At 36.8% G+C, this 17,402-nt stretch overlaps 1 protein-coding gene across 2 annotated transcripts in view; it reads left to right on the forward strand.

Annotated features, from left to right (window-relative positions):
* The window catches only part of LOC145995662 (neurotrimin-like), a 526,024-nt gene extending 509,145 nt beyond the window's left edge, over positions 1-16,879 (forward strand). For both annotated transcript variants that reach the window (XM_083132015.1, XM_083132024.1), the window contains 4 exons: positions 7,993-8,117; positions 12,622-12,943; positions 13,594-13,697; positions 15,221-16,879. In XM_083132015.1, the coding sequence (XP_082988141.1) occupies positions 7,993-8,108 (116 nt within the window). In that variant the 3' untranslated portion in view covers positions 8,109-8,117; positions 12,622-12,943; positions 13,594-13,697; positions 15,221-16,879. The remainder of the gene's footprint in view (positions 1-7,992; positions 8,118-12,621; positions 12,944-13,593; positions 13,698-15,220) is intronic.
* The last annotated feature ends 523 nt before the right edge of the window (positions 16,880-17,402 follow it).

Here is a 17,402-nt window from a genome sequence, read left to right on the forward strand (position 1 = left end):
ACGCTAATAAGTTCCACTATCTCTGCCCAATGAGCCTAGAGATGTCCAGCGAGAAAACGTCCCACACTTCCAATCATCAAATTTGCCATATCTGTTGCTCATCGTTTTTCATTGGCACATCTTTATTGTGTGACGAGAGCGTCATGAAGAAACTGTTTCATCTTCTGCGTTCAACTGACAATCCGAATAGGAAACCCAATCTAACACAATTTGTGAGATAACTCCGTTGTCTTGTAGGCGTTACAGGAGAGACGACGTTGCTCTCTGATGCAGATGATACCTGACAAGGAACGACGATACCTCGCAACATCTTACTGAAAGAGACACCCGCTAGTTCAACTGAAGAGTCTCAGGTTGCACAGACTCTCAGCAAGAGCACAGAATATAATCATGTTGCGTTTCTGATCCTTCTCTACAACTGCAAACCGACGAAAAGTCTAAGGGTGTTAGGGAATCTAAATTTACTATAGCTCTCAACATAACAGTTGGGCTGAAAAGTTCGCAGGCTGACTCATAGATGGCGTTACTAGAATTAAATCCATGTGATTTTTACTTAGTACTAACCTTCAAAAGATACGTGTATAAATTTCACAGCTGCCGGATAATTAGTTCGTGAGATATAGCATTGTGAGTGAAGCAGCTTTTGTTATTGTGAAAAAATGGATAAAAAAAGAATTTCGTGTGTTAATAAAGCATTGCTTTTTGGCGAAAAAAAATACTGTTGAAGCCAAGGCTTGGCTTGATAAACATTATTCGGACTCTGCACCAGGAAAATCAACCGTTGAGAAGTGGTTTGCTAAATTTAAACGAGGCGAAATGAGCATCGAAGACGATGCACGCAGTGGACGCCCCAAAGAGGCTGTTACCGACGAAAACATCAAAAAAGTCCACAAAATAATTTTAAATGATCGTAAAGTGAAGTTGATCGAGATAGCTGAGACTTTAAAAATATCAAATTAACGTGTTGGACATATTGTGCATGAATATTTGAACATGCGAAAGCTGTGTGCAAAATGGCTGCCGCGCGTGCTCACAATCAATCAAAAGCAACAACGTTTTGATGATTCGGAGCAATGTTTAGCGATATTCAACCGTAATAAAATTGCTTTCCCATCCACCATATTCTCCAGATCTGGCCCCCAGTGACTTTTTCCTGTTTGCAGACCTTAAAAGAATGCTCGCTGGAAAGAAATTTAGCACTGATGAAGAGGTAATCGCCGAAACTGAGGCCTATTTTGAGGCTAAAGAGAAATCGTACTATAAAAATGGCATCGAAAAATTGTATGGCCGCTATAATCGTTGTATCGCCCTCGAAGGCAACTATATTTTATAATAAAATCGAATTTTGTCAAAAAAATATTTTTTACTATGTTAGCCTACGAACTTTTCAGCCCAACTGTTATTACGATAACAAGATTCTGGCACCTGGATACGGGCATTCGTGAAGCACTGGTACCTACATTGAACGTTGTGCAGACTATGTTGAAAAGGATAAAATGTTTTCAATCCGATTGTAAGTACATACTCTGTTAATAAAATAAATCATTTATGTTCAAAAAATAATTCAGATTCAATCTTCTTCAAATACGAGGCACGGTCAAAAGTAATTTTAATATATACACTCCTCCTCTCAAAAGGTTTGGAATATTGTTATATTAGGCATTAAGTGATACGCGCAACCTTGTAATGCAACAACACATGGTATCTGTCTCTCTGCTGCACATCTTTGTGTTTTCGCCGACATGTGCCACTGTGCCTATCACCTATTGCCTAATATAATAATATGCCAAACTTGTTGTGCCAAACGTAACAATATTCCAAACTTTTTGTGAGGACTGAATATGTTTATGCACCTGGAAGATTCAATATAATTAGAGCAGGTGACTTCTAACACCTGCTCAAGTTTACCTGAGTATGTATACGCATAAATTTGCAGATTTTATGCATGCGAAAATTTAGCAACTGTCCACTTCTTTGCAATTTAGTACCATTCCATAAGGTGGGATTAAAATGTGGATTCTGAGATGTTTCCTATGCGGTGCATTGTTATATGAATCTGAATCGTCGACAATGTGAGATATATTGAAGAGTTAGATGTTTTGAAGTTTGTCAGAAAATGGAAAGAATTAAATTGGTTTGTTGAATATGCAATAAGCATATTCTTGAAAGGAATAGTGATTATATGTAGAAAGAAAAGGAATTACATAGGAGAGAGAAGGAAGGAATGGTAATAGATGGGAAGAAACTGGTGGTTGAGACAGGTTTTGAAGGAAATGGAAGGAATAATGATGATGATGATGATGATAGGAAAGAAATGAACTGGATAGGACAAGTTATGAGAGAGATGTTAAGCATTGTGTTGATAGAAAAGATGGATCCACAGCCAGCATAATCTCCTGTAGGGTTGTGTTGTTCTGTGTTTGTCTTTACCATAATCAGTGCATGTTTACAGCCTCAAGTTTCAACTAGAATATGGAGAGTTTAATTTCTTGAGTTTTTGCCTTAAATCCACTTGTTGCATATTTAGGCTAATCGGGACTTGACCTACAGTTTAAAGTCTGTCCACCATGTATCGAACCGGAGACCCCTTGATTGATTGATTGACTTAGTTTATTTCACTTCCATTTTATGCCACTTTTGTCTAATGGTGAAGATTTGTTGATTGATTGAGTGGGTGTTTTAAGTTTTAAGTTGGTGCACAGTAAGGCTAATCGGGACTGAACCTACAGTCTTAAAGTGGGATCCGAATTACTATGTGCCTTCATCGGGTATGGATTAGAAGGCAACGATGCTACCGCTGAGCCGTCGGGGAGGCACTCTAATGGTGAGGAAGAGGATGAATTGTGATAAGATGAGATGATGAAGAGACTATCACACACATATAGGGATGACATACAGGAGCCCCACGGAGGATTATAGTTGCCGTGAGTCCAATCGCCAGAGCCTCGCTAGTCTGCAAAATGCAGTCTAGGGTGTACTATGTGGAAGAAAAGTTGACATTTGGGTGTCATTGGAAATGTCCACCCCTTAGATATCCCGGCGACCCCTTGATTGCAATGCAACGACGTTGCCAATAAGCCATCGGGGAGACCTCTAGGATATGGAGAGTTTAGGGTCGGATGACAGTATTGTTTTAGTTGTTACTGAGGAGCCGATAGATCAGGACCTTTTTAACGCATATGTCTGATTCTTGTTAGGCTCCTGCATTCGTATCAATCCCTAAGATTATATGTTTATTTTATAAAAGCCTCTCTGAATGCTTCACGTTGACCAGGGCATTCACTTGTTTTTCTCAGTTGTCTCAGCCTCTGAGGCATGTAAACAATGCACAGTGTTGTGCTATGCAAACCTCCTGAGCTATTCAGGAAACAGGTAATTTCTTCTGCCTATGGAGTCGGCGGTTTGCATGGTGGCAATTAAAAACACGATTCGGCATGGAGAAAGAGCTCCATGGCCTAGGGATATAGAGGTGAGACAATCTGGGAGGCGACTGACTTTGGATTGGAGTTGAGAAGGGAGAAGGGAGAAGGGGTTAGGAGAGCAGTAGGGCAGAAGTAAGACGACGCTCTGGTCAACAAATTGAGAAGCCAACAGAGGACTTTGTATATTCTATTCATCCTAATTCATCAGATAGACAGGTAATTATCCTAACATCCAGCCATGATTCAGGTATTGGGCATATTATTCCAACTTTCCATCCTTCCGGCATTTGTTCTTCTTTCCAGATCCGTTCCAGGAGTTTATGGATTTCAATTTTCATTGTCAGTCCTGCCATTTTTAGCATTTCTATTATTATACCGTCTTCTCCTGGTGCTTTGTTATTTTTCGCTTTTCTAATTGCTATTTCTATTTCCTCCATTGTTGGTGGGTCTTCAATGCTTCCCTCATTGTATCCATCTATTCCTGTTGTTCCCACTAGTTCCTCTTCTTTTCCTAGTTGTTCTTGATAATATTCTGCCCATCTCTCTAATTTTCTATGCTGATCTCCTATCACTGCTCCGTTTTTATCCTTATAGCCAATTTCCTTTGGTTGGTATCCTTTATTTACTTTTTTGATTGTGGTATATACTTTTCTTGTTTCATTTTGCCTACTCAAATCATCTATCTCCATCAACTGTTTCTTCATTATCTCCTTCCTTTTCTGTTTGCATGTTTTATTAGCTATATTCCTTTTTTCTCGGTACCTTTCGACATTTCCTCTCGTTTTTCTTTGTATCATTTTTTGTCTAGCTTCGTTCTTTTCCTTTATTACTTTCTCACAATCCTCATCGAACCACATTTTTTCCCCTACTTGTTTATCTTCTCCTATTATTTCTTCTGCTACTTCTTTTAGAGTTCCTTGTATTTTCTCCCAGTGTTTTTCGGTTGAGCTCCTCTCCTCTGCTGTCCAACTTTGTGTTTTTTGAGCTATTGCATCTTGGCATCTTTGTCTGATTTCTTCTTTTTTCCCTTTCTGCATATTCCATTTTATTCTTTTTAGTTTTTCTGTCTGTCGTGTTGTTCTTATTCTCTCTCGAACTTTTACTTTCAAAAGAAAGTGGTCAGAGTCACAGTTAGGTCCTCTGCAACTTCTAATATCTGTGATTGAGGAGGAATATCTGTGACCTACCAATACATGGTCGATTTGGTTTGTTGTTGTTCCATCTGGGGATCTCCAGGTCCCCAAATGTATATCTTTATGTGGGAAACACGTGCTTTTTATTATCATTTTGTTTCTAATTGCAAACTGATAGAGTAGATTGCCATTATTATTGCTTTCTCTATGTAAGGTATAGACTCCACGTATTCCTTTTCTCCTATCCTCCTTGCCAATTTGTGCATTAAAATCTCCCATGATAATAATTGAATCATATCTAGGTGTTTCTTCTAATGTTTCCTCCAGCTTATCATAAAATTATTTTTTCTCTTGATCACCTTTGTCTTCTATAGGTGCATACACTGTTATAATTGTTATGTTTCTGAATAATCCTTTAACTCTGAGCTTGCTTATTCTATCACATACTGGCACAAACTGCAGTATACTTTTTCTTGCTTCCTTAGTTATTATGAAGCCTGTACCTCTCTGCCCTGTCCTTTGTTCTGTTCCACTATAAAACATTGTGAAGTCTTTTTTGTCTACTCTACCCGTTCCAACCCATCTAATTTCCTGTACTGCTGCTATCTGTATACCATTTTTTTCTATTTCTTGTGCTACCTCCTGCATCTTTCCTGGGTCTAGCATTGTCTTTATATTCCACGTGGCCATATTCATGTCCGTTATCCGTTTAGCTGGTCCGTCATCATGTTTATCCACTTTCCGAGGCACAAGTTGTGGTTTCTGAACGATTGATTTTTTCCGGATAAGGTTGTCAGCCTCAAGCCAACCCCCAACCTGGAGGACCAAGTAATTTTCTGTTAGGGTTTTCTTCCCTTAGCCTTTATAGATCCCTCTATGACTACAAGGCAGCAGTATTTGGGACTAGGAAGGAATATTAGGATAGGATATGGTAAAGATGGGACGTTGTAGAACACCTTAGTCTGGCTTCTCTTCTGAGACCTGTCCAGCATGGGTGACCCTGCCGGTAGATTCTACCGCTGGCATAGCTCTCAGCCTCAACAAAGCACACAAACCCCTCCGCCCGCACGGTCAGTGCTACTTTAAGGCGGTGTTCCCTGGAGAGGCGATTTGAATAATTAATACTATGAAAATTTAACCAAAGTCTCATTTATTATTCGTGGAATTACACATTCATGCACAACAGAGTGACTTCCCTCCCCTAGCTCATTGGAGTTCTGTCAACAAACCATTGCTCCTGAGTATATATAAACAGTTGTACACCGATAATATATTTATTCGCACACATGGGGTATGACGCTACTGTTGGTATTACATACGAGCAGGAGCGTATATTCTAGGCTAGCTAAGCTATCTACGAAGCCTGGAGTCTAGAGAATAAAATACAGGGGAAAAATGAATCAGAAATTGTAAATAATATTATTCATATCTGTGAGATGATGATGATGCTCATTCTGGAGTTGGTAACCTGATTTCTTATGAGTTGGCAAGCTGATTTCCTTTGAGTTGGCAACCTGACTTATGAGTTGGCAACCTGATTTCTTATGGCAACCTGATTTCCTTTGAGTTGGCAACCTGATTTCTTATGACTTGGTAACCTCATTTATTATGAGTTGGCAACCTGATATCTTATGAGTTGGAAACCTGATTTCTTAGGAGTTGACAACCTAATTTCCTTTGAGTTGGTAACCTGATTTATTATGAGTTGGCAACCTGATATCTTATGAGTTGGCAACCTGATTTCTTAGGAGTTGGTAAATTTATTTTTATTCATAGCCTAGGACCACGTGACATAGTGAGATAGCCCAGTACTAGGTCTCAGTGTACGCCACTGCATACGAGGCAATTGAAGGAGTCACGAAGAGCTGACCTTCGTGGTGGAGTGGTTAACACAGTACGCTACGAAGCCAGGTGCCTCGTATTCGAATCCCAGCATGGGCACGAGTGTTCTTTGAGAGAGTCCTACAATTTCATCATGTCATCATGCATCCTCTTTATATTCGCGTTCGTAATTAGCCAAAAGTGGCAGAAAAGCGAAGTAAAATAAACAAAATCTATCACGAAGAACATAAAATGCAAATTAACTAATTTACAGACATTTAAAAAAGAATATACGAGTATTTGCATTGCGTGGGATAGAGGCTGCAAATCAGTCCTCATAAACATCATTTTGTTATGTACAAACAATTTCCTAATTCCATAGATAAATTATCCTATTCTCTCTCTCTCTCTCTCTCACTCTCTCTCACTCTCTCTATGACTCGCTCTTCCTTCCTCCTCTTTTCCTGTAGTACTGTAGACCTTTATGAACACAAATCGTCTCCAAATCTGATCTGAACTCTATTTTTAATCTTGTAATTTCATTTTAGAATACAAATGTTTCTTCTTTATGAGAAAGAAATTATAATTTTCTAAGATGAAGGCAGAATTAAGATATGGCTTCTGAGATGTTTCCAATGCATTGCATTCTTATATGAATCTGAAACGTTGACAATGTGAGATATATGGAACAGTTGCTTGCATTGAAAATGTGTATTTGTCAGAAAATAGGAGGATTATGTTGGTTTATGGCATAATAATGCAATCAACAAATCATTGAAAGGAAGGGTGGTCATAGATGAAAAAGGGACAAGTTTTGAGAGAGAAGGAAGGATGGATGATAGAAAAAGAATGGAACTGGATAGGACAGGTTATGAGATAGAGAAGGAAGGGATGGTGATGATAGAAAAGAAAGGAACTGGATAGGAACATAGAATTACATAGAAGAGAAAGTAACAGAATATAACAATTTTTGATGGAGAAGGAAGGACATAGAAGATATAGGAACTGAATATAACAATTTTTGATGGAGAAGGAAGGACATAGAAGAGAAAGGAACTGTATAGGACAATTTTTGATGCAGAAGGAAGGACATAGAAGATAATGGAACTGAATACCATTTTTTGATGGAGACAGAAGGACATACAAGAGATAGGAACTGCATAGGACAATTTTTGATGAAGAAGGAAGGAGAAAGGAACTGTATAGGACAATGTTTGATGGAGGAGGAAGGGCATAGAAGATAAAGGAACTGAATAGGACAAGTTTTGATGGAGAAGGAATGATGACGATAGAAAAGAAATAAAACTGGATAGGACAAGTTATGAGAGAGAATGAAGGATATAGAATAGAAAGAAACTGAATAGGAAAGAGTGTCCTCATATGAGAGACCCGGGAATCGAATCCAGGTCTTCCGCGAGGCCGTGACGACTGGGTCATCGCTATCTCTATCTTTCTCTCTCTTTTCGCACACACACACACACACATGCACACGTATTGTATCTGTGTTTATGCATGTGCATAATTGCACACACCCCACCCACATATGTACATGTTTACATGCATACATATCCAATTCACAGGTCAAAAATTAATATCACTTTTTACATTTTTTCTAGACAAGACAGCCGCCATCCAAAGGGGAGAGTCCTCGTTTGCAGTTTCCTTGTGTTCAGATTTCATTTTCGTTTCCTTTTACATCCTCACCGTTACCTGCCTTTGGATCATGAGGTGAAGTTTTCAGGTAAATATATACCTAACAATATATAACTGTTGTCTTTATTGTATCTGTACACATATAGATGGTTATGGCAGTGGCGGCTGGTGGTCTGGGTCTATGGGTGTGCACCTTGGCCTCGCGTCCAGAAGAAGTGTTGTTATTCCCACTCAATTATTCTTGGCCGTTTCTGTTAATCGCGTTTGCAATCAAAGATATGACGCAACTTTCCCTGATAATGAGACGAGAGCAGGGTTATATTTCATGAAAATTTAATAAAATAAGTTTTTTTACAAATCGAAATAGCCTAGTTGTTTTTTAATCGATCACCAGAGAAGATGTGTTGTTGGGTCTCTTCAGTGACCTGTAGAAAATTCAGCATTCGATGACCTAACAAAATCACTCACAACGCTATACCGATAAACTGCTATGGTTTGTAAGAGATAATAATATCGCCATTATTTTGTGTAATTGCGGTGTTTTAATAATGTATATTATCTTTCTTCAATGTAAATATGTCCCATCAGAAACCCAAGTTTAATGACACATAACCATTTCATTGGACACTTTAGTTAATTACCATTTTTAATGTAGTTATTCACTTTAGTCATTGTAATGAGGATCCTCGAAACCCTAATCAAATGCAACTAGATCTTGCAAGCACCTTTACAAAATTTATCTCAAATCAGTGACATAATAGTACAAGTTACAGATTCTCTTATGCACTGAATAAAGAATTGAATTGACTGTTCTGTGACTAAAATACAAGATTAAACTCTGATTATTTGAAATTTTCGTTGAACTTGCAAATACAAGTCAGAGCGTCTAAATGCACCAATTCCTTCAACATTGTGAATGTTTTTAATACAAACCCCTGACATTTTATAAAACTATTTTTCCAGCACCTGTATCAACGTATTCCACTCATCGCATCTGGCCTCGCATGGTTGAATACGCTCGTCACTACACGCCACACCCTCTCCCCTTCCTTTCCCGCCCTCCCCTCATTCGGATTTCAATGCTTTGCTCAGAACCGCTTGAGGTGAGAGAAATCAAAATTTCTCTTGCTGAGAAAAAATCTCTCAATTTGCAATGATGCATGGTTCCCTGACACGGCATGGAGTGGAAAGATTGCAACACTACATGACGAAGAGGGAGCAGCGCATTCCCGTAGCTATGTCACAATTCTTTGCGCGAAGCGAGTCCGAAAGCCCTTGATTCAAGCCATAAGAGCCCTTCTGCTTCCTCCACCCACCGTCGAACACAGCGCCACTTCGGTGTGCAGCTATGTGCACTTCCCAATTGTGTTCATGCCCATTCGACGCAAGTTACTCAGATAGAAAAGCTGACGTAAGGAAGTAAATGGAAGGTGATGAGTCCCGGGAACAATTGCTGTTTTGAAGAAATGGCTTTCAATAAATAAATATAATAAAAATTAATTATATTGCACATTTATTTGGGTGTACACATGCGAGCGCACGAATAGGCAACAGCCGCTACTGGCTTATGGTATTGCGCTTTAAGAAATGGATACATATTCTTTCTAACACAGAACTAACTTAACCAACTTCCATCTGCAAGTAAATGTGCAGTAAGAACTACATGTTTTTATTTTTCTAGTACTATTATTTGTCACAAATACTTCCGTTGCATCTTCATACTGTTGTGCATCCTTCGCAGCTAATTTTATGATAAATAACACACGCTTAGTGATTGTACGTCGCTATATTATTTCTAAGCAAACATAAGAAGACTACACATGAAAACTAGACAACGTAACGCACACGGATACTTCACGGAGAATGTCTGTCTCTGTTCACTCGCCTTACTCCGCTCAATTGTTTCTTGTTACACTTAAAAGCTCATAGATGGCGCTAATTGGTTCATGCAAACAATATCACATTCGTAATTGACATGACAAAATAATATCTTGAAGAAATTGTTAGAAATATGGCGAAATAAAATTACATAACTTATAAATTCATCATTGTATATTTCGACGCCATTTAGCTAAGACCTTCAACAATGTGCAATAGAAGAATGATATGTATATGAAAATTTACAATTTAATAAGACATCCTTGTGTACTGTCCATTCATTCATTATCCAGTCTTTTTCAGTAGTTCTTAAATTTAAATTGTCTCTTAAATGGCCAATTAATCTTTAAGTTAAAGGTCGAAGTTAAATTACCATATTATCCACCTTGACAGTATCAGTGTTTTTTATTCCACTAGTCAATTCTTTAAAGAAATGTAACTGCAATTACAAACATGCGGTATAATGTGGCTACCAGCTTTTTATGTCTACAACTGACCTTTCAACGTTTCGAGTTATGCAATACATTATATAAGTACTTGTTTTTGTCTTCTGATATGTGCTTCCTAGGACCTCCTTGTTGTTTCATCTAATAATAAGAGAAAATTGAATGATATCACAGCTGAGGTAACAAGAACAGTAACAAGAATGAATAAGACATTTTTATTGATAAGGACTTGATTTCAAGATCAGCAGTCTTTACTTCATATGAACTCGAAATATGTAAAATAATTAAGCAGTACCAATATACCTGACACACGTGCAAAGTTATACAACATGCACACGACAGTTTTCCATATACAGAAAAATGTTTGAACTAATAATGAAATTATTCTGATGAACAAGGCGACAAATCGTTCAACGGCGCCAGTTTTACTTACAAGTAAAGGTACACTTACGGTGAAACAAGTTGATCGGTAAGCACATATTTTTGGAAAGTACTCATCTTAACTAAGGTGCAGGTGAAGTATTAGGAGCAATGGGTCGGAGGTTAAGAAGATAAGGGGTCTCAAAGTTAACATGGGAGTCTATGGAAAGACGCTAAAGCACTAGTGTTTCACTCCAAACATAGAGTGATGAGATTTTTAGAGGAAATAAATGTCCAACTACTGAACACACTCAAATAATAACACATTTTGTTATGGAATTTGAAAGTAATTTATTATGAAGCAGAAAACATGGTAATTGGATTCAAAGAGTGATACAATCAATCTGAAGTTCAGGAAACAGTGGGCGTGGGCGGCTCATACAAATGCTCATTTTGCAGTGAGCACACTCTACAAATGCTATTTTGTCGCACTTAACGTACACGTTAAACAACGAAACACAACAAAAAGCCCTGACCTGTTCTACCACATAAAGCCAAACTTTTAGATAAACCAGTCAGAGTTCCTATGGCTAATGAATGGATTGTGATGGGTTGTGTTCTGTAGTTGGACATTCATTTTCTCTAAAAATCTCATCACTCTATGTTTGGAGTGAAACACTAGTGCTTTAGTGTCTTCCCATATACTCCCATGTTAACTTTGAGACCCCTTATCTTCTTAACCTCCGACCCATTGCCCCTAATACTTCACTTGCACCTTAGTTAAGTTGAGTACTTTCCAAAAATATATGCATTACCAATCAACTTGTTTCACCGTAAGTGACCCTTTATTTGTTAGTAATCCTGACGTAGTTGTAACATTTGTTTTAGATTACCAAATAATTTAATTTAAATTGCAAAATTTAGTAATGGTTACCATGTAATTTTTTTTATGGTCACAAAAACTTTTTTTTTTGTTAATTCAAATTAACTAACTAACTCTCTAGCCTTCTTAAACCCGAAGGTTCATGGCTGCAGCAACACAGGCCTTCCATCTGTTCCTATCTTGAGCAAGTTCTATATACTCTTTTCCATCCCTACCGATTTCCTTTAGGTCCATCTCAACGTTGTCCCTCCATCTTCGTCTTGGCCTTCCTACAGGTCTCTTACCATCTGGTTTCCCAACAAGAATCCTGTAAACTCCTCTTTCCTCTCCCATTCGTGCCACATGTCCTGCCCACCTAAGTCTTCTTGATTTAATTATTCTAATAATATCTGGACATGAGTACAAATTATGTAGTTCTAAATTATGTAACCTTCTCCACTCACCTGTCTCCTCATCCCTTTTAGGTCCAAAGATTTTCCTAAGGATTTTATTTTCAAATACTCTCAATTTATGTTCCTCTTTCAATGTAAGGGACCAAGTTTCACACCCATATAATACTACAGGCAAAATTACTGTTTTGTATATTTTAACTTTTAGTTTCTTAGATATTAAACGAGAAGACAAAAGTTTATGAAGAGAGAAGTAACATGCATTTCCTGAATTAAGCCTACTTTTTATTTCCTCTATAATATAATTTTCATTTGTTAATATTACTCCTAAGTATTTGAATTTGGAAACTGGTTCAAACGAGTTGTTATCAATAATTAGATTTTGATTATTACCTAACACTTGGTTTCGGCCTGTTAATTCAAATACTTAACCAAACGTTTTTGTTTTACACAAAACTTCAACCAAACTTTTTTTGGTTCATTCATAGCTTGAATTAAAAGTTTTGGGTTAATTCAAAGTTCAAATAAACGATGTTTGGTTCATTCAAGTAAATCATTATCCATTACAAATTGTAGTTAATTTTAGGCTAATGAGACAAGCGATAAATATTTTTATTCGCCATCGTTTCATTCCAGTTACTGGAGTCTCGTCTTCCAAGAATGCCCAATGCATGCTGAAGCACCAGGTGACGTGTGCTGTTGACAAAAGATAGGTTGAAGATGATTTTGTATCGAACAACTGCGTTTCATACTCCTGAGAAATCTGTGGCCTGAGAAGAAAAATCGCACAATAGGAGGACGAGACTCACTTCCCCAGGGCTTGGTGAGCAGGGCGCACCAACAAAGAACTTCCTGATATCATCACCATGCTAACAACCCGTTTCGTACCGTCCAGAAATTTTGCCTTCCATAACTTTACTGCGTCTAGCCTCGAACCCCAGTACAAAGATGAAGAAAGGTGAGTTTTAATGTATCTTCTCTTTGGACTGTCCGAGTATTCTGTTTCAATTCATTTTTTTTTCATGATGCTATTTCGATGAAATCTCTGGGGGTTAAATCCCCAAATACCATGTCTCCGCACACCCTTGACTCTCAGTGGAACATGCCAGTGTAGTATCAGTGTGAAAACTGGATGTTCTTTGCGAGTGTCCCTTCATCAATATCATCACTCATCTTCATCTTTACGATTAGCCTAAAATGGCAGAAATGTGAAATAAAATTAATATTTCTCTTGTAGGTAAACACAATTTTTGATGTAACGTTTCGGAGAACACACGTTCCCTTAACAGACATTTATTCTTGTGCTTGTAATAACCGCACACTACAAGAGAATTCTACAAGCAAGCAAATTAAACCAAATCAATCAATCAGTGTGAAAGGTTGCTTGTAGATAGAAACATATATTGTGACTAGATCTCTCATTTGGATATTTGCCCATGTTATGTACAATTTCAGTGTTAGGAAAGTTAATTACACATACGTAGGTATTAGAAAATAGCTTGTTAGACTATCACCTTATTGCAACGTTACATTTATTTTTCTTATATGTTTCATTGTGCATAAAACACTGAAGCTGTTATTACAAATAATATTTCTTTTGATTTTCAGCTTAATTTTGTCTACTTCACACGCTTTTATATCGATACATAAGATGATATTAAATCTTCAGTCCATGGCTCATGTCAAGACCATCCGAGAAAGGATAGAATCTGGTATGTTCTGAAAATATGCTTTCTAGCCATGAAATAGTACTCAATAGGTAATAACTTTATATTGCACTCTGACACAGTTCAAATCAAGTACAGTGCCTTTTTCTAACTACAGAGCTTGACATTGTGGTAGATTAAAGGGTTTAAATGTAGTGTCTAAATTAGTTTAGTTTTTACACCATAAACTTTAAGCTGCATATGTTATTTGACTGACATGTGCAAGAAATTACTTTTAACTAAACGCACGGTCATAAATATAGGCGGTTGGGCAGAATTGCGCTGGTGCCACATATAGGAAAAGCAAAGCGAGAGCGGGACAAAAGACGCTGGTTCCCGCGCACTGTGTGGCAACGTCTACCGTGCTGCGTTGCCTAGTTTGAGCGTCAGACCGACCTCTCAACGGAGCATACAGTTATCATATCTGACCTTTCGAGCAAATACTGTCAGTTTCTATAACATGGATAACAAAGACCAACTCTACAACGAGATCTTTCATTCTCTTAAACCTCCGAACACACGGGGTTGTGCTCCGACGTGGCAACAGAGAGAACTTCTGCCACCCGCCTAGTTTCATGGCCTTGTGTTTAGGACAAAGTTGCATACACATAACTACTATTCAAGTAATGTCATTTATGAAGGAAAAATGTTCGTTGTTCGTTATTTAAGTTGTTGGTTATATATATCGTAGGTTTCTAACATTCATTAGATACATAGCGTGGGTGCAATAATGCCATTCACACAAACGCAGATACGAATTAATTAATTACGAAATCCTACCGATAATCGGCGAATTTGAGATTTTTTTAAATTTAATATCTGTATGTGCATATACAATCCGTATATAGTTACGCTACAGTCTAGATTTTAATGTTATTCTATAAATTCATATATTTGTATTATTGTCTAATAGTATTATTGTCTTATTTTTAGATTAAGACTATTTTCGTAATACCTTTGGTTTTTATGCATTTGCAGCTTGGGAGCGAGTCATAACTCCCTAAGCAAACAATGAACAAACGAGCAGCTAACGTCAATTCAACCCTGCACCTATCGCTAACACTCTTGTTCACGCTTTACAATGTTGCCAGGCATGCTAGCTAGAAGCGCTCAGTCAGCAAGGGATATTCCGAAAATTAGCTGACTATACACGCTCTTCTTTCTTTCGTTCAGTGTTGCCAGTCGAATGTTTCCTTAACAATCGAGAGGTGTAATTTCTATATAAGACAACTGAGTCGTCAGTACGAATTGTAAAGTTCTTTATAAGCATACGATAGTCTTGTATTTTTATAGAAAAATACCTGCAATATTAACAGAAGCTACTTCCATTCAAGTCACAAGGTCTTTCAAAGACAATTGTACAGACCGCACAATTTTTGTTCCTATACAACTGGCAACACTGAGAAGAGGTAGAAGGATCGCGATTTGTTCTTGATAACTCATTCTGACGTAACAGAGAATAGGACTCTGGGACAGACGAATATAGAAAATTTGTGATAAATTTACTAATAAACTTCTATCTTTTGCAGTTCGTGAACAAATTATGCTCCAAGATTATGAGAGACTGAAAAAGAATGGCATGTGTGTGGAATATCAAGAGTGTTCTATCTCGTGAAACATACTTCTAGATACGTAACTGAAGACAGGTACCTCGTTTCTACGATATTTCTCAATAAGAAGACTAACATTACTAACAATGTTCTGTACTGAATTCATCTTACTAACACAATAACTGTTACAAAATACTTTATATGTGTGTAACATATGCATTATACTGAAAGAAATCATCGAAAAACAAATATACTGAATACGGTCTCTCTTTACGGAAAATAATAATACCCGAAATACTACTAAGCAATTAAAGCTTCCGAAATTGTGATATTTCTTGCTTATTCCAGATTTTGTTGTGATATCCTGCAAATTATCTTTAACTTGTATATTTCTTTAAAAAGTTGTTGAAGTATTGTTAGGTTTTGTTCGGAAATACATAAAATTTTAATATTGTTCATGAGACAAATATGATTTGGCAACATTTTTTTCTGTTATTGAATGGTTCTATTTGGCTGTGAATAGTGACTTGTTTCGATTTACTAAAGATTATTTTCAAACAACTATCGAAGCACGATGACTCAGATAAAGGAACCTTCTGGCAAATGCCTAAGTGCTTTCTAATTTAAGTTGTAAGAGTATCTTAGCTTCATGTTTCTGGATACTATGATGATTTATTGAAATGTTACATCATTAAATTATTGAATCTATTTGTTTGCCTTAATGAAGATGAAACTATGAGAAAGTAAAAAAAAATCCTTTTTATCTTGCAAATAATACGAAGCCTTTCGCAAAAAATGTCGATATCTACATAGTGGTGTGGGGGCCAGTTGCCCCTCACTTCCCACCTGCACTATGGCCTCTTCATTATAAGCCTTGTCTACCAAGGGAAAGTAAATAAACTGTCCTTGCCCCTCCAGTTTTAGCACCCAATCGTCGCTACATAATAATGTTTCACTACATTATACTTTTCCGTTGGAAATCTAAAAGACATGGTATTTTTAACTAAAATATTACTGTATTATCATCCGTTGTTGTTAACAGATGTGTGGTTCATTTTCGCATTGGCTCTTGGAGATAGTTTGTTGAACCAATATTTGTAAGAAAAATTGTAGAAGTGTAAAAATATATCCCCTCTTTAAATTAATGAACACACTACATCAAAACACTATAATATAGTGTCTGTGCTTGTAATTTTCTTATTTAAATTTTCTTTACTCAGTTTTCTGTTTTTAACTCTTACGATTTGCACCAATGTTGAGACAAATTAAAATTTGAAATTCTTGTATTTACAACATGGAATATCAGTGTTTATATCAATTCAACAATATGCTTTGCAGTAATAATCACGTACAAACAAATTTTTCGTTTCAATGTAACAAATCTTGTGTATTACTGACACGATTGTTGGTGCATGTTAAGTATCGCTAAGTTTATAATTAAATAATAAAGACAGAAGCAAGCGTTTACATTTATTAGAACCTTCGTCTTTTGTGCTGGCTGTTCATGTTTGTAAAAAAGATTTGTCTAAGAATGGTTTAAATGAGGGTCGTTGACATTGGGTTTTGGTGTTATATTCTTAAATAAATAATATATATATATATTGATGAAGATTTTCCAGTGCCTTAGTTGGAACAGATTTGTGGACCAAGTGTGACTTGTCCTGGGTTCTTGAATAATGACTGTTTTTGATGAATCCATGTGAATTTATGTGATCGATATCATTCCACTCATGGTGCTATAATGATGAGAGTTCCAATGTGATGTTTCATAATTTATAAAAAAAAAAAAAATAAAGTTTTCATTTTAAAAAAAAAAAGACAATACTTGTGGTTTATTATTATAAATATTCAGTGTATTGAAATGGAAATTATGTAGCCTATGTTATTTTGTTATTGCAGTAATGGTTTATATTTTTATTAAAGGCTTCATCAAGGACATAGACTTAAGAATAGCTCTGTTATATAAACATAACCTGTTTCTGAAAGTTTTGGTTTGGACAGCTGATGTGGTGAGTCCATGTGTCAAAATGTCCTTACGTTACACTAACATCTATTAGATTACTTAGATAATGGCCTAGCGGTAATGGGTATAACTAGTAGCTTTTGGATTAGAAAGAGGTCTTTTAGGATTTGACCATTTGACCGTTAAGTAGGCCTATAT

The sequence above is a fragment of the Lepisma saccharinum genome, chromosome 1 (genome assembly GCF_977018435.1).
Source record: "Lepisma saccharinum chromosome 1, izLepSacc3.1, whole genome shotgun sequence".
Classification (NCBI taxonomy): Eukaryota; Metazoa; Arthropoda; class Insecta; order Zygentoma; family Lepismatidae; genus Lepisma; species Lepisma saccharinum.